The 18,955-nt window shown below is 39.9% G+C and overlaps 1 protein-coding gene across 3 annotated transcripts in view; it reads right to left on the bottom strand.

Annotated features, from left to right (window-relative positions):
• FSTL4 (follistatin like 4) overlaps positions 1-18,955 on the bottom strand; it is a 556,321-nt gene that overhangs the window by 25,597 nt on the left and 511,769 nt on the right. For 2 of the 3 annotated variants that reach the window (XM_048488274.1, XM_048488275.1), the window contains exons 9-11: positions 9,552-9,713; positions 5,629-5,763; positions 2,582-2,608 (exon numbers count right to left, since the gene is read on the bottom strand). In XM_048488274.1, coding sequence (XP_048344231.1) covers positions 2,582-2,608; positions 5,629-5,763; positions 9,552-9,713 — 324 coding nt within the window. The remainder of the gene's footprint in view (positions 1-2,581; positions 2,609-5,628; positions 5,764-9,551; positions 9,714-18,955) is intronic. The other variant, XM_048488276.1, reaches the window with a different exon arrangement.

Below are 18,955 nucleotides of genomic sequence, written 5' to 3'. Positions count from 1 at the left end.
TATTTCATCTTTTTGGTGTTCATTGCACTACAGAGGCCTTTTATCCCAAGAGAAAAAATAACAAGGTCATAGGCTACTCATAGAGATCTTATTATATTTGTAATACATCAAAAGAAAATATAGTTTCATCAGTGTGGGGCAATTTTGAATTGTTCAAAGCTTATAAAGCTCAGTGATTTATTTAGCACCACCATAAAAATCTTTGAAAAGCGAACAAAATCAGTACGTGCCACAGTCTACTTCATTTTTATTTGAATAAGACTAACAGCCCCATTCAAAGGGGGGTCTGAATCTGCTGGTGGAAGCAGTGTAGGGCCACGCCAGCAAATTTGCCCTCCCTGTGGCACTTGCCCTGGCAGAGGGATGACTTCAACTGTTGTTGGCTGCCTTGGCCCTCTGCAGTGGTGAAATGCAGTGCTGGATTCTGCAGAAGCATCCCTGCAGCTTTGCCACTGCCACTAGTGTCACGAGGGCAGTCCATAGGCATGGCTGGGGGAGGAGTCAATGCTAGTTGGCTTTCACCTTCACTTGATTGCTAGACACAGAGTCTCCTTGACTTATTTGGTGGTGTAAGTCCATGTGAGCCCTATGGAGGGCTTTCTGGTGGTGGGTGGGGGTTGCCTTTTTGGTTCCCTGCACCTCTGGAAAGCAGAAATGCACACAAGGATCAACTGCAATCCTTATATGCATGATCCTCTGAAGATGCCAGCCACAGACGCAGGCGAAACGTCAGGAGAGAATGCTGCTAGAACACGGCCATACAGCCCGGAAACCACACAGCACCCAAGTGATTCCGGCCGTGAAAGCCTTCGACAATACTTATATGCATGTCTGTATATATTTGAATACAGGTCCTCCAAAATAAAAAAAGAATTAAAAATGTTTATATTGCTAGAATCAGCAGGAAGAGCTGAGTACAACTATGTACTTTTAAGGCTGAAAAGGCACCCAGGATCAGAGCCTGCAGAGCAAATATCTTGGGGCAACCTTCAGCAGGTGGAGGCAGGGAGAATCCCTTCAGCAGCACATAAAATGTTGGGCACAAGATGAGAAAGAAACTGATCAGAGAGCTTAACAGTTGGGTGGGGGAAAGCCTTTTTTCTCCTCCAATGCTTGTGCTGTTTGGACAAAGCATGAGAGATGGCTTTTTTAAGGACATCCCAAGGACATATTGTGCTGTCCGGAGTAAAAAAAATAAGTTGCCTCTTTTAAAAATGTCTGCCAGATGTTTAATTTGTGCTGTGCAGAGTGGACCACCGTGCTGACTATACCCTTATTAGAAAACTGCTGGTTTCCTTGTAAAAGTGCAACCAATAATGGTTAGAGATTGCAATAATGAAAGAAACCAGAACAAAATGAAAGAAAATCATTATTTTTAGTATTGGTTGCTTAGATGGGGAATTTGTTTGTTAAGTTAATTATGATTACACAGCTCCCTATTTTAGTAATTATTATAATGAATAAAGAAAAATGCACAAGTCTAGTCACATGCCACATTTGAATACAAAATTTTAATACTCAGCCAGGGCTGCCAATTCTGAGTTAGAAAATTCCTGAAGATTTGGGGGATGGAGAGTGGGAAAGTATTGGATGGGTGGAGAGTGGGCAAGTATTGGATGGGGGGGGGGAATGGAACCTCGATGGAGAATATTGTCATAGAGTCCACTCTCCAAAGTGACTATTTTCTCCATGGGAACAGATCTCTACAGTCTGGACATCAGTCATTATTCCAGGGGATCTGCAGACCTCATTTGGGGGTTGGCAACTCTAGGTCTTCTTCATAAGGTATTGCAGTGGCATGCAAGCAATGTTCTACCATGCTACAGTCTTGTTTGAAAGGCTGGACCAACGTGCATATGGCCAATCACATGGGTCTTCCCATCTTATAAGAAGTTTTTTAGAGTTATTTTAGCTAGTATACAAACTACAATTCATATAATATCTGCCAGTATAATTCTGATCCAGCTGAATGCACAACCAACCAACAAAATAAGATAGGTAGAGTTTGCACTGTCCTACATTGTTTAAAGGAAGAAGTGAAGGAGCTTTTTAACATATTTATCCTGGATAAGTTTGTCTCTCAAGTACATGCCTGAGGAAATAATAATTTGTATAAACAGTGAATATGAACAAACTACAGCTGGCATTTTTATGTGTCAGTAAGGGTATGATGGACTTGCAATTAACTTAAAACACAGTGAATTGTCACTACTGATAGCATTTTTTGTTGGCCGTTGCATATTTTGTAATTATTAATTCTTATATTGACTTTCTAAATGCCCATTTTGCTGCACAGAAAAAAAATCTTAACTTCCTCCTGCTCCCAAAATTTAGATCACTGGTGTACTAGTAATATTTTACCACTTTTTGTATTGGTTTTATTCATTGATCTATATTCATTGGTCTGTATTTGTGAAGTTTGTATTCATTGGTCTATATTCATTGGTCTGTATTTGTGAAGTTTTTATTCATACTAGAAACCCCTATGATTAGTGGCAAATTAGTGGAAGATGGCCTGTTATGGAATTATTAAAGCAGACAAGCACATTATCACTATAACAAAACAATTTCACTGCAGTACCTTCCTCTCGCCACAGTATGTTTGCAACTGCAGCATCAGAGAAATGGGAGAGCCAGAAAATAGTCAAGGAAAGGAAACAGAAAAACAATGTCAACATTTCATTGCATCAGTTAAATGAATTTAACACTCTAGTTTGATTAATGCTAACTTTATAATGCTAACTAAAGCAAACTAGTCATCATCATAAGGGTTTGCAAAAAAAAATTCACCAAACTATTTCCTTTCGAAGTTTTTCCTTGTGAAAACCTTCCAACAAAAGAAATTCCCATTAAAATCAGTATTTCTGAATTTTCCTGAGTAAAGAGTGTACAACATGTCTACAATAAATGCATTAAATTTTGTAGAACTCTATGAAAGCGGTAAACACATTAAAACTGGCTGTAAAAAGTAAAATTTTCTCACAGATGATCAGAACAAATCCTAAACAGACCTCTTCCTTTCATTGCTAAAAAACACATTTATTTATTTACATTATTTATAGTCTACCTTCTTCATGGAAGAAGGATTACACTTTCATATGAAAGATTTTAAAAAATATTACAGCTGAATTACACAGATCACCAGTATTGATTATTTTCACTAACATTTACTTATATTCCATAGATATGCTACTGAAGTTTAGCCTACATCTGCCAATAAATACACATTTACTTCAAAGTACAGTCAATAGCCATTTCCTCTGTAATTCAAAAACACATATGACAAGTTCATGAATTACATTTTTACATGCATGTGACAAATATGTCATTAGAACTCCTTTAAAAATTAGTGTGTGAAGTGGGGAGCTGAAAAGGTGTCTTTTCCAGTGCAACTTTCTGATTCCTATGACAATGGTTGTAGATGATTTGTTTTCAAAAACAGTTCCAAAAGTTTCTGTTCTATAATTTGAGCAGTTGTGCGTCTAGAGGAGGGGAGATGACACATGCAACCTGAGCTTTTAGGTACCTTAAAGAAAAGTAATCCTTTTACTTTTAGAAAACAATATGAGGTGTCTATGGAATATTAATTTTTTTCCCAAATCAGAACACATCTTGCAAATATTTCGTAAGCAGGAATCCATTAAGTTCCAGTGTAATTTCATGTGATTCATTCCAGATTTGTCTACCAAATGTGTGTGGGTTTCATTTGATTTTCATCCCTATTTCAGAGTCTGTGTGATAACCTCAGAGTAAGTATGAAAAGCCTTTAGACCTCGCTATAATACTGAATGGTCATCAAACAAGAGCTACAGCCTAGAAGCCTAAGAGCTTGCTGGAACAGATGGAGAGTTTTCTATAATTCTGCTCTGTTGGATGACTCTGTGGGGATAGCATGGTATCAGAAAGGCTATACTCGGAGAAGAACAGAAACTTCAGAGACCTTTGGGATTCAGCTTTCCCTAGATGACGTAATCAGGTCTTGAAGTTTCCTTGTAGCCTGTTCATATCTCTGCCTCAATATGAATCTTTTATTATAGTGGCTCCAAGTTGCTCACTAGTCTGGATCCTGCTCTTGCTCTATGGACCAGAAGGAAAAAGAAATAGAAGGGGTGGGGGTGGGGGTGGAGAGAAAGACTGGTATGTCCACTTTAGGAATTTCCCAAATCTCTTAGAGAATTTTTAGATGTAGCAATGTCACTTCACACTGCTCAATTTGAAGTGACATCACATCACTGGTGATGGTTCTTCTCACCAGACTCTGCCTATTGGAGATTTGAATTCAGATTTTTCTGGTTCTAGTCTGACACTCTGTCCACCGATTCACTGATTCACATTACCAAGTAAAGCTGTAGAATATCTTCATATGATTTTTAAAGAAACAGACTGCATTAGAAGATTTCAGAAAAGCTTTCATGAACATCGTTTTGTAGCTCAGTGTAGACATCTGAATGGAGTTAAGCAATTTCCCAACTTTCAGTTTGCTATTCTTTTTCTGATTATTTGCACATGTGTTTTTCCTGTTTTTATCTGAACATATGCATTAGAATATGCATTTAATGACAATTTAGCACCACATTTATAGGTCATTCTCCTGTCTTCTATTTTGTCCTCATACAATTCTTCTCTCCTTTATTTTATCCTTCCATAATCCAGTACATTAGGTTAGGCCCAATGATTGTCTGGCCCAATGTCAACCAGTAAACTTCCATGGGAATTCCATGGGAATTCAACTAGGTCTCCTAGATCCTAGTGAAATATTCTAACCACCACACCAGGGGTCCCAAAACTTTTAAAGCTTGCAGGCACCTTTAGAATTCTGAAACAAAGTGCTGGGCACTGCCACAAAATGGCTTCCACAAGATAGCTTCTGCAGAAGTCAGTGCAAGCCACAAAATGACTACTGCAGCTTATTCCAATCATACAGTGAAGATCTTTGTGCTGTGGTGGCAGCTGTTATCAAAGCAATGTTTTTAAAAATCTTCACAGCCAATCAAAAACATTGCTGGGCAAAAGCCCCACCTGGTCCACCCACTTTCTAAAAATACTCAGTTGGCACCATGGAAAGGCACTGCATTGGGAACCACTTAACTACATCATAATATCTCTAAAGTACATATCTGGATACCTATTTTCCCTTACTATTTGATTGAGATTTCATATGTGATTGGATGAATGAATTGTAGTATCAGACATTGTGCATGAAAGTAGGCATTTGAAATATATATTTTCCTCTATCACTTCATTTGCAAATTGAGGAGAATTTTTTTTATAAAATGAGGAGGGGTGGGAAAAGCGCCATAGGTTCTACTTTGCTATGTTCTGCCATTGTCTAGGCAAGCCAAATTTGCCAGAGAAATTATGTGACAGAATTTTATGACTGAAAGTCACCTCTAATTCTATTACTGTTATTGGTGATAAACAGAAACAAATGTGTTACTTGGAAGAAGGGCATAATGATGTGAATCTTTACCCAGGAAAATCCGATTTTTCCCCATTTGTTCGAATGAACAGTTTGTAAAAGTGCACACAAAAATAATAACTTCAGATACACATTTCTATTTATTACTATACAACTGAATGTGCATATGCATATAATAATATAGATCACAATGTGAATGTTAAGCTTACGGGTCTTTCTAGCTGAGTCTTCAATGAAGAGAGAAGAAATATCCTCATCTACTCCTACATCATTTTTAGCAATGCAGGTGTAGGCACCTGTGTCTTCATAGCGAACACTACTGATGTGAAGTTCACTTCCATTTGCTGCAACACAGAAATCCGTAAGTAACTATAAATTGTAACATGATTTGGAAACTGAGGAGATTTAGGCTGCACATTTATTCAGCAGAAAACGCCATTCAAATGCAGAACACAGGAAGCATCTTATTTTTCCTGCCTAATCATTCAGCTCTCTGGTCAGTTGCACCCTCCACTTGCGCCCGACATTTTGTGTGCTGCTGGAGGGATTCTCCTTGCCTCCATTTGCTGAAGGTTGTCCCTGGACATTTGGTCTTCAGGTTCCAATTCTGGGCATCCTTTCAGCCCAAAAAGTGCATAGTTGTACTCAACACTTCCTGCCAATTTTGGCAATATGTGCTTTTGGGGGAGCTGTATTTGAACATATGTAGACATGCATATGAGAATCGTAGATGATCTGGTGACTTCCAGTTGTTAGTGAAGATCAAGCAACACCCAAGTGTGTGCTCAATGATCACACATGTTTTTTCTATCATACCCCATGGACCTTTCTTAGGGCCCTTTCCACACGGGCCAATAAACCTGGACTGGGGGCAGGGGAAAATCCATTGGGGGGGGGAACTCTGCATGGCTCCCACCCTTAAAGCGAAACTGCCCCACGTCTCCCCCTGAAACAGGTTATTCGAGAATCGCACTATCCATGATTCTCTTGTAGTAATGCGTATTGCAGCCACTCACGAGCAAACGGCTGCTCTGGGAAATAACAACATAAGAACATAAGAAAATATGCTTCTTATGATTGCTTCCCAGTTTTTAAAAGTCCTCCCCGCGTAGCCACATGAGGGCTCAGGGACCTTTCACAGCATTGTGAGATGTCAGTATGGCTGTGGGGGCCATGCTTGCCCTTCCTCATAGCTATGCAGCATGGGAGGTGAGTTTTTAAAGAAAGTTGGCTCCTGCAGCTGCTGTGCAAAATGCAGCAGCACAGTATAATTGGGTTTCACGACCCCATTGCTGCCTATGCAGAAGGGGCCTGAGAGTTTCAATTGTAAAACAAGAGACAAAGAAGAAGCTGTACTACAAGAGACTGTTAATGTAAAGGTAAAGAAGGTAAAGATTTAAATACAACCTGAAAAGACTTGAAATGGAAAGACTTGGAAGAAATAATGACAACTTATAATGCAAAGAAATACAGATTGACATCAGTCCAACAAGTCCCTGTTGTATGACCAAGTTGCAAAAAGAGTTTAATGAAAAAAATATATAAAGGCAGTAAAAGGAATGACTATTATTTAGTAATAATATAATTCCTTTTTTGAATATGGAGGTGAAAATTATTTCTTGTAATGTAAATGGATTAAGCTCTCCTCATAAAAGTATGAAAATTTTTCATTACCTAATAATGATCTGGTGTGTTTATAGGAGATTCATATTCAAGATAAAGATGCAGATTTATTAACAAATAAGAAAGTGGTATCAGCAGGGAAGGAAAAGAAAAAAGGAGTGGACATGTATATCAAAAGACAATTAGAACCTTAATTATTATTAAAAGATACAAAAGGGAGATTTATAGGGGTAGAGATAAACTGGTTTGAGCAGAAGACACTGGTAAAGTGTATTCCCCAAACATAAATAAAAGTAAATTATTTAAAGATTTATTAGATAGAATAATAGATTTAGAATATGATAGTTGATACTTTATGGGAGACCGGAATAGTGTTATATCAGTACAGCCAGACAAAAAAATGCAAGACAAAAGTAAGAAAATTAAAGGCAAATTACCTAAATCCTTTTTTCAAACTTTGTGAACATTTTGCAGTAGAAGACATTTGGAGAAAATTTAATGTGGTTTTAAAGGAGTTAACTTTTTTGAACATTTTAAGACACACTCTAGATTAGATATTATTAGATATTAGTATTCTATGCTTTTGACAATCTCAACTACTTATTCCTCTTTTGTTCCCCCTCCTTTAGACAACCCCCTACTTTCTCTGGGAGCTGCTTCAATCCAGGAGCCTCTTTTGACATCTGCCTCTGCTGCACCAAGGCCCAAAGTAGCTCCCAGTAATGCCCCAAAGTAGCTCCACAGTGATGGTCAGGTCTGGAATGACTCCCAGAGTCCACCACTACATGTGGGCCTGGAGCAGCCCCTGGCATCTTCCAAAGCTGCAGCTAGGCCTGGAACAGCTCCCAATGTCTGCTAAGGTAGCTCTGCCAAGGTAGGTGTGTTTTCTGCATACTTGTATTTATTTGGAGGGGATTTAATGTCCTTATACATTTTATTTTTTTAGCTCAGATTTTTTTTTAAACCTGGGGAGTCTGCAGGATAATCTGTTTGGTATCAGTATGACTTTTATCCACAGATTATTTATTGATTTATTTAGTAGATTTTTATCTTGTTCTTCAAATACATCCTAGGGTGGACTACACAACATAAAAATGCATCTAAACATTACAAAAAAACATCACCATAGACATATAAAATATCTTCTAAAAATGAACCTAAAAACAATCAAAACTAATACCCCAAATCCAATCCCCTCCCAGGTACAGGTGAAGGGCAAGTTCCAAAAAAAGCCAGTGGTCTGGGGGTAGATGGAATAAATCAGTCAAACACCTAGGCAAAAATGGACATCTTAAACCGATGTCAATAGATGTATTACAACACCTGTCAGATGTCTAAGGGGAGGGCATTACATAAAGTTGGAGCTATCACACATCCCCATTCCCATCACCTCAGGGAGGAAAAGAACCACCCACAGGATTCCCCTCATCATGATCTAAGCACCTAGGCCAGTCTATATGGTAGAAAGTGCTGCTGCAGATAATCTGGTTCCAAGTTTAGATATCTTCAGTTAAGGACCACATGTCACCATATAGATATACAAATAGTGTTCAATATCACAGGGCCTAACAGCTGTAGGCTAATTCTATGAATGCATAAGTCAAAATGCTTATTATGAATAAGGTTGCCAACCTCCAGGTGGTGGTTGGAGATCTCCTGGGATGTCAACTGATCACCAGACCACAGAGATAATTTCCCCTGGAGAATATGGCCAGAAGCAGGACTCTATGGCATTATGGCCCATTGAAGCCTGTCCTCCCCAAACCTCCCTCTCCTCAGGCTCTACCTCCCATATCTCCAGGTATTGCCCAGACTTGGCAACCCTGTTATGGAAAATGTGGAATTCTGCTACTAAATATTTCATGCACTGACTGTTCTATTTTCTTTGCAAAATAATTAAAAACTGTTCATTTTAACACTGTCCATATGAAAATATATAAAATATAGCTTCAGAGTGCTCCAGGATATGGGCCTTTTGTACAATAAAAAAATGGCAATGGTGGCTAAGGGTTCCTTTTACCAACCTCATCTAGCGAGGCAGTTGTGACCCTACCTGGGCAGGGAGAGATCTTGTCACTGTGGAGGCTGCTCTTATAATATCTAGATTAGATTACTGGAATGCACTCTACATTGGGCTGCTTCAGAAGCCTGTTCAGAAGCTACATTCGATACAAAATGCTCAAGCCAGAATTTTCACTGGATTTGGTTGTAGGACCCTGACACTCCAGTCTTGTTTCATCAACACTGGCTTCTACTTTGTATCAGGGCTACATTTAAAGTGCTGGTAATGATGTTTAAAATCCTGCCTCCCATACTCCCTTCTCCCTGCCTTCTCCCATACTCTGGTCATCTTCAAAGGCTCTGCCTTGTGTGCTCCCAAGATCCAAGGCAAGATGGATGGCAAGCCAAAAAAAGGCCCTTCAGTCATGTAAATTAATAAAGAAAACAAAGCCAAAGCACAAACCTAGTTCCACTGAAAGATATATAAACAACATTTTCTTACCCTTACCTAAGAACATCAGTTGCTTGGACAACTTAGGTGTGATACCAATGCCATTCTTTAGCCAGGAAATTTTAGGATTTGGAATTCCCTCAGCATGACATTTGAGACTTGCAGATATACCAGGTTCTTGTGCCTGGGTTTCTGGATAGACTCGGATCACTGGTGGCACTGTGGGGAGAAAAAAAGAAGTAATGTCTAAGTTGTCAAGTATCACCTGTTATTGTTCCTTGCGATTCAATACTCACACTGCAGGAATAGTAATTGCAGTAGACCCAAGCTGGAATGGCCCAAAGGAGGCACATTACTCAACTGACTGTATACAACCCCATTCCAGTGACAGGCAGTGCCTTTTCAGGAGCAATCTGGTTTCTCTTGCTGCCACTTCTACTACTCTGCTGGGGAGAGGAAAGGAGAAGGCAACTGTGGCTTTTCCCTCCCCTGATGAATAACACCTGTACCAAAGGTAGGACATAGATATATAGATATATAGATATATAGATTGTCGAAGGCTTTGACCTCACACTATATATACTCCACTTGCTTTCCATTCCTACTATCAGATCCTCTGAAGATGCCAGCCACAGATGCAGGCGAAACGTCAGGAGAGAATGCTGCTAGAACACGGCCATACAGGCTGGAAACCACACAGCACCCAAATTATGAGTTGCCAGTACACAGGCTTGTTTGACACCTTTCTTAATAGGGATTTTTGCTGATAGGTTACCGTATTTATTGAGTTTTATCTGACAAGATGTTTGAGAATATAATTTTTGTATTAAAAATAAAGTCTGGGATCAATTTCCAGATGGTTCAATTTCTCCCTTTGCAGGAGTCTTGATATACCATCAAAGGTACCTTTGAGATCCAGAAAGGCCACAAAGAGTTCTTTCCTACTACCCAATGTATATTTTTTGGCTAAGAAATCCAATGTTATATAATGATCGACTACTCAAAAAAACCCACTGATGATATTTAATAGAAAGATATGATTAATAACCAAGGAAAGATCAAATCTTGGCTAAAAGTTGAAGAAGGAAAAAAATACAATGGCTAACATACTTTCAAATAGCATCAAGATTAAGAAAACAGTTAAAGGTGACAGGAGTTACTTTGAGAGAAATGTCAGAATTTGTGAGAGAAATCACACAGCAGAAACAATGCTTAATAGGTAGAATTTACAAGTTATTACTTGGATACTTGGATATGATTCAGAGACAGAACAGGTTAAAAACTGAATGATAAAATGGATGCAAAACTTTCAAGAAGAGATTACCTTCTAGCAGTGGGAAACATTATGGACCAAAAATATAAAATTTATTATATGCCAGCTGTTGAAAGAAAACTGGTGTAAGATGTTTTACAGATGGTACATAACTCTAGAAGATATTATAAGAATGGATAAAAAATATAAGGATATATGCTGGAAATGTCAAGAACAAACCTGTATTTTTTCCATATGTGGTAGACCTGCAAAAATGTTTTGGATAATGATCTACACAGAAATCCCAAAAATACCAAATGTTATATTTCAAATGGACTCAAAAATCATGTTGTTGGGAATTTATCTATTATGATGGCTAAACTGTCAAACCTTGTTAATAGAAAACCAGAACATGAATTTAAAGAAAAAATGGAAACCTTATTTGAAGTATTATGTATTGTGAAATTATATTTAAGCATATGTGTTGATATCAGGATGCCAAAGTTTATGTGTTTATCTAAGTGGAAGTTTTCCTTCAGTAAATTGATTATTGCTTCATGTAATGTAATTTACATATTGATTCATGTAATTTTTCTTTTTGTTTTTCCATTTTTTAAAAATTATTGTATTGTTTTGTAAAAATATATACAGATATATAAAAAAGGAAGAGAAATTATTAAGCATCTTCTTCCCTCTCCAACACAATATTTTGGTCAATAAATCCAGTAGCCATGTTTTGTTTTATTATTTGTAGGCTGGCTTCACTGCTTCAGTATGGAAAGGTGGGGTATGTTTTAAATCAATCAATCCATAAAGCTGTTTGTAAGGCCAACTTTGATTTCTTTCCTTCAGTAAATTTAATTCTGATCCTTAAGTTTTAGTAAACTATTACAAAACTTGAATAATTGCTTGTGATTTTGCCACAACAATCCTATGAAGGCTTGTAAGCCAGCCAGCATTTCAGTGACAGTGAAGTCATGTTCTCTCAAGTGACTGGTATTGGATCTGAAAAGCCATACATTTCAGATTGGTTCAGACTCTAGTCACAACATTACAGGTTTGGCCTTGGCTTTACTCTTAAACCACCATGCTAGTGCCCTGTCAGAGGCATTTTGGACCCCTACTCTATACCATGCTCCACCAATCTCCCCTTTCCACCTCCAACAAGAGTGGCACAGAGGTTGGCATGGGGCGCCCTTAGTAGGGTGGGTTACCAGGTGTATGGTGCAGCTGCCAGTAAGCAGAAGGCACCTGCTATTGCATGCACTGCACCCAACAACCCCCTTCCCCTTTGGGGTTTGGGTGTCCATTGCTCTGTGTTGGTAGGGGCCTGGCTTGGAGTGCTGGGGGTATATGCTCAGGTACCTGCACCACTGTCAGATGCCCAGGTTCTTGAAACTGAACTTGGTCCCTTTAAGGAGGTGCGAGGGAGTGTTGCTGGCAGAGAGCACTGTATTCTTGCCAGCCATCACTGGACTAGTGTTGCCATAATTGTACCATGGCTTGCTGCTGCAGAAGCACCTTGAGGATTGCTCTGTTAGTTTTCATATTTCTGAGTAAGTTACATTTCTGATGCATGATGTTCATTTGTTGCAGGGGCTTTGGCACCAGTTTGCCAATTTACATACAAATTCCAAACAGTATTTTTGGAGTAGCATGGCAAAAGCTGAATATACCGGTCCAAAGCTAACTGGGCATGGATTGAAAGAATGAATAGGAGCTTCCTGAAGCTACTGTATTTGGCTACAGTCACATAAATAGGACCTTAGTCTTTTAAAGCACCATAACCTAGCTATTAGGTTGTGATTAACATATAATGCAGACATATTAAGCAAAGTTTATCAGCTTAAACATGGCAACAGTAGTTTAATGTATAATTAAATTGCCCTGAAATCAGTGAAATAATGTAGGCTTACTGTCCTACAGAACAACCATCCAGGTTAGGGATTCCCAAAGTGAGCAGTACCGTCCCCATCAGTGGTGGGATTCAAATTATTTAACAATTGGTTGTTTACAAGCACCATTTTAACAACTGGTTCTGCCGAAGTGGTATGAGCCTGCTGAATCCCACCACTGGTCCCCATGGTGGAAACATCAAAGAGGGCAGTGAGGAATTTTGGGGTCATAGGTTGGTGCCACTGGGATTCCTGGGCCAGCTGGTGGAAAAAAGCTATTTTCTTTCCATCCTTGCTGTGTGGTGACCAGTGTAGCCTAGGGTTAGGTGGGGGAGGGTTGAATTGCAATGTAAATAATATAGCGATGTAAATAATATAGCAGAGATGTGAGTGTGTTGTTTTGTTACTGGATAACAAAATATACACTAAATATAGAAACTGCAGACTTTATACATTCAAGTGCTCAGTCTGGGTGTCTTTGTGTCTGTCTCTCCACTTTTGCTGGAAGAAGAAAAAGAAAGATCTTTCCAAAGCTCATGTGATTCTAGTCATGTGACTTCAACAGTTAATTCTTGCTTGACTGAATGAAGCAAGCTTTATTGTTTTTCCAACAGGAGTAGATCTAAGAAAAGGTATCATTTAATGCATTTGTCTCTAAAAGCCCACAAGGAAGGATTAAGGCACCATTTGAGAAAGCACACATTTATCTGTTAACTAGCACTTAACAAAATGAGTGCTGCTGCCAAAATGTACTATTCTTGATTTGGGGGTTGAAAGGGAAATTTCATTGACAAGCATCCAGATTTTTTTTGTCCATGATCTTGAATTTTGCATCACATGCATCAGTGTTTTTAGGGATGTAAATTTTGTTTAACCAAGCAATTGTTTATACAATAAAACATATTTTAATATATTTTAATATTTAAAAACTTACATTCTATATGTCCCTATTTTTGCATATTATCAGCTCTGTAACTGTTTTTTTGTTAAGAAAACTCGTTATCTTCCGGTGTCATTCAACAGGAAGGCCAACTTTGAAAAACACATGGAGACGCAGACCATCTTGAATCTACAGCTAACCATTCAGAAGAATAAGAAGAAGAATTTGGATTTATATCTTGCCTTTCCCTCCTGTAAAGAGTCTCAAGGTGGCTAACAAACTTATTTTCCCTTCCTCTCTCCACAGGAGACACCTCTTTCAGGTGGGCTGAGAAAGTTCTGAAAGAGCTGTGACTAGCCCAAGGTCACCCAGCTGGCTTCATGTGTAAGAGTAAGGAAACAAATCCAGGTAGTCAGATAAGAGTCCACCACTCATATGGAGGAGTAGGGAATCAAATGTATCTCTTCACATTAGAGTCCACGTGCTCTTAACCACCACACCAATTTTCCAAGTAATGTAAAATGTTTGAACTTTTTCAGAACAAATATACACAGCAAAACATAAATATACTATAATACATATATAGTTTATACACACATACACTCACACACCAACGAATCTTTATTATGTAACTATGCAGTGATTCACATCCTGTCATGGCTACCACTTGTAAAGCTCAACAACTCAGACTCAGAGACCTTTAAGGAAGAGCCTAAGGAGCCAAGGTCATTGACTGAGGAGGATCAGTAGGACCAGGGAGAGTTTAACACTGCCGAGTCACCCTCTGACTATGGTCCAGAAGCAGGAGAAGCTATCCTACCTGAGCCTGCAACAGATCATTCACCATTGGCCCCTGAAATAATTACCAGGGCTCTATTGGGCAAGATCTGGGTTCATAACTCCCAGGGAGTACACTCACACTGCAGGAATAGTAACTGCAAAAGGCCCAAGCTGGGATGGCCCAAAAGGAGGCACATTACTCAACTGACTGTACACAACCCCATTCCGGTGACAGGCAGTGTTTCTCTTGCTGCTACTTCTGCTACTCTGCTGGGGAGAGGAAAGGAGAAGGCAGCTGTGGCTCTACCCTCCCCTGATGAATAACACCTGTTCCAGAGGTAGGACATTTCAACTTTCCAAGCCTACAAGAGGCAAGGGCCTGGCAGCCTCAATTGGTGACTGAAGGGTAGTGGCACAAGGGCACCATCCATTGGCAGGTCCATTTGGGAAATGGTGCAGGTAGGCTGGGCCACATTTTTGAAAAAAAATGGCTTGAGGAGTGTGGTAGGGTGGTGTGGGTGGTCTCTTGAGTGATAGGTTAGATGTGAGTTGGGGGAAGTATTTTTCATCCAGCAGTTGGATACAAAGGGGGTGGTATTGGTGGTAAACAGGGCTGGGATGAGAGGTGACCTTGGGAGAGCAAACTGTAATCCTTAAACAGGATAGCGGTCCACCAGCATCCTCCACGCAAGTGGGAGATGGACGTTCCTATTTGCCTGCTGTCTAGAAAGGTCTGAGGTGATATCAAGTCTGGGGGCTTAGTATCTGAAGTCAGGGGTTGGCTGATCAGGGGGTATGTGCCAGGGACATAGGTATAGATTTTTTTATGGGGGGGGTTCGAGGGTTGGGCCACACCCCCACCCGCCCCTAGTGCATGGCCATGCCTTCCCAAGCCCCGCCCCTGGCCTAACGCTTATAAAAGCAGCCCTCCGAGGTCGGGGATGGCAGACTCCCCTGCCCTGCCCTGCCCTGCCCTGCCCTGCCCTCCCCTGCCCCTCCCCTCTAGGCAGAGGCATAGAGGGAAAATGGAGCCTGGTGCAAAATCTGAGTTTTGCGCCCCCCCCGGGCAGCCGCTGTGATGTTGGAATCCACCCCCAAACAGCATCACTTCCAATGGTGTTTAAACTAATCCAATCCAAAAACCTTTATTAGGCATAAACCAGAAATACCATACAGTGTTTAAACTAGAGAGCCCAAATTCTTCTTTTAAATCCACCTTAAAGGGAGAATCTGGGATCCCTAGTTAAACAACATTGAAAGTTATGCTGTTTTGGGGTGGATTATCCCCCACCCTGAAACAGCATCACTTTCAATGTGGTGTAGTAGTTAAGAGCAGGTGCATTCTAATCTGGAAGAACTGGGTTTGATTCCCTGCTCTGCCACTTGAGCTGTGGAGGCTTATCTGGGGAATTCAGATTAGCCTGTGCACTCCCACACAGGCCAGCTGGGTGACCTTGGGCTAGTCACAGCTTTTTGGAGCTCTCTCAGCCCCACCCACCTCACAGGGTGTTTGTTGTGAGGGAGCAAGGGCAAGGAGATTGTAAGCCCCTTTGAGTCTCCTACAGGAGAGAAAGGAGGGATATAAATCCAAACTCTTCTTCTTCTTCTAAACTGAGGACCTCAGATTCTCCCTTTAAATCCATGCCGAAGAGAGTGGATTTAAAAGGAGAATCTGGGGAAATTTGAGGGGTGCCTGCTGTCAGGGGTGCAATTGTTAAGCTAGAAGCACTAAACTTTCAGGGTATCTTTAGGAGTCTCTCCTAATGATACCACCCAGGTTTGGTGAAGTTTGGTTCAGGGGGTCCAAAGTTATGGACCCTCAAAGGTATAGCCCCCATCTTCTATTAGCTCCCATTGGAAACAATGGAGGATGGGGGCACCCCTTTTGGGAGTCCATAACTTTGGACCCCCTGAACCAAACCTCGCCAAACCTGGGTAGTATCATCGGTGGAGTCCCCCAAACAATCCCTGAAAGTTTGGTGCTGCTAGCCCAAACAATGCGCCCCCTGCAGGCCAAAAACCGAAAAAGCACTAAAATGTTTAAAAAACCCACAAATGGAGGGGCGGAGCTTCGGACATGAATGGGGGGGTTCAAACCCGAGAACCTCCCCTTACCTACGTCCATGGTATGTGCCTGGGTAGGGAGGAGAAAGGGGTCTGGGGGCTGTATTCAAGTGCTAATAGGCAGGCCACTATGATGTTAGGGTGTAGAAGGATAGGTTGCAGAGAAGGTGTCCTAAATGTTTGTATGCTATCACCTCTTCTGTTCTGCTCCTTAACCTTTGGAGACATGCGTGTCATTCAGGCTGCTGGCCTGGTCGTGCTGCTTCTTTTGTGTCCAAAAGAAATCTTTCCTCACCCAGGACTCACTCAGTGCTTACCCTGATTACTATGTGCAACACCAGCCTAGGCTGGTAGGGTGGGGGAGTGGTTGTGGTCCAGAGATTCCATCATTCTCACCAGATGACTATCTCACCCTGTGGTCAATGTAGAGAGTTTGTTCTTGGTACTTGGCCAGAGAGACAAGTTGAGACTGCTGCTGGTGTACTGCTTGCCTCACTGCCAAGCTGCCTCCCTGTCTGAGCTAGCAGAGGCAGTCTGAGAGGGGATGTTGGAGGATCTGGAGGAGTTCAATCGCCACATCAAAGATGCCTTGACTAGCTGCATCCCTATTATTATGGTAATTGGATATTCTTGCAAGAAACTAGAAGTTTTCTTATGAGTCACTGATGTGACAAAAACACCTTTCTGAACCAGCTCTATTTGTTCTGTTTGTCTGTTGTGTAAAGTGTTATGTGAAGGTATTTTCATTCGTAATATTGGCACACAACGTTCCTTTTGTGATAATGCAAAACCTGTAATGAAATTTGTTGGGTGGGGGCATTGGAAAGAAACAAAACACAGAATTGTGAACTGATAACACTGACTGCTACTAGGTATTCTGGCTTAGTTTATTTTATCCATCAAATCACTCAAGCCAATTATGCTATTAGGATATCACCCATCATTCATTTCAAAAACCTTCACAAATCCTGAGAATTTCTAATTCAGTTGACATCATGCTTACTAGCCTTGCCAAGCCTACTAAGCATCTGAAAGACTACATGCCACATTGGTCAGACTGCCTCTTTTAAGAAAATAGATTTGTATATTGAGACTACTGAACAAGCCAACTTTTTCTTAGTAAATTAACATTGGTGAAAAGTCATACTAATATGACTACATACTAATGTAGGATTAGTCTCTAAAATAATTCCCATTATAGCCAACAAGAAAACAGATTTTGGCAAACATGATATCCCACCTTCAAATTACCCTGTAGGTTGCTTTCCTCTTAAATAAAACCAGGTTTCTAAGAATAAGCATGTATCAAAATAAATAAGTGCATTGTCTCAGGGATTCAATGCCATTGAAATAATGACAACACTCACATAAATGGTTTAACCTCTTTATACCCTAATTTAATGCTAGAATTAAATTTGTATACTTGGCTTGTATACAAGCCAAATATAAAACAAGCCAAGTTGCATAATAGTTATTTAAGAAAAAGGAGATCAAATCAGGTAGCTATGTTGGTCCATTAGAATGGAGTTCAGAAAGAACAATGCTTGTTTCAAATGCTATCAAATGTATACTGAATTTCCCCCCATTTATGTTGTTGTTGTTGTTGTTGTTGTTATTAATTTGATTTGGTAGACTGGCCTACCCCCGAAGGACTCAGGGCGGTTTACAAAACAATAAAACACAATACATCGAATGAACTCCGTTAAAACAATAAATACGTTAAAAACATTTGCCGCATTAGGATTGTTAGGATTGTTCATCAATGACAACAACCTGTGATCAATTCAGTTTCTTTCCAGCCCTAGCTATCATAAATCAGGTCAGCAAGAGATCCAGCATGCAAGTGATTAATGGAGTAACTTCAAGAACACTCTTTGTGTCAGTCAGTGGCATTATCTAAGGCTAATCTAAACAAAGAAAGCAAATCTGAAGCTCTAAAACATCAGAAGAGCAGAACATTGCATATTACAAATCGTAGCAATTGCATGCACAAAGGTATAAACTTCTTAGGCAAGTTGTTATTTCCAGTTCTTGCATTTGTTTTTTGCCAACACCTTTCTAAAAAATCTGTTACCCACTGTGCCCACTGGTTTTCCCACAGATCTTTCCAAAACTTAAGTATTGCATTTGTTCTTTACATTGAGGCTTTAGTAAAAATGCCTTTGGTCTGTTAGAAATTGCTGATTTTGTCTATATTAGATGATTGTTGCTTTATATGTTTCAGTTGTTCTTGCTGTGGCTGTTATTTTTCGTTTGGCAATCTTCAATGCTTCTTCATTTTTTCCAGTGTCTAATCAGTACCTACTAATTAGTTCTTTCATGATTTTGCCATTCTTTAAGCTTTGTTCTTTCCTATTTTTCAGGTTACTGGCATCTAATCTTAGTTTTTTTTTATCTTCTGTTCTAGTTGAATTTTCCACTTTGGTTTTGATATTTGATTTATCTTGGATTTAGGTGCTTTAATGTCCAGTTCTAGTGGGACCACTACAGTTGTTCTGTATATGAGCTGACTGATTAGTTAAATGGAACTTATTTCAATTGTCATCAGTGCTTAGTTCACATCTCTCATTATGGGTGCCAGGTCTTTTTT

Source organism: Sphaerodactylus townsendi, linkage group LG03 (genome assembly GCF_021028975.2).
Source record: "Sphaerodactylus townsendi isolate TG3544 linkage group LG03, MPM_Stown_v2.3, whole genome shotgun sequence".
In the NCBI taxonomy this organism is placed as follows: Eukaryota; Metazoa; Chordata; class Lepidosauria; order Squamata; family Sphaerodactylidae; genus Sphaerodactylus; species Sphaerodactylus townsendi.
The sequence above is the reverse complement of the archived record's forward strand: the minus strand, read 5'-3'. Positions and strand labels throughout refer to the sequence as shown.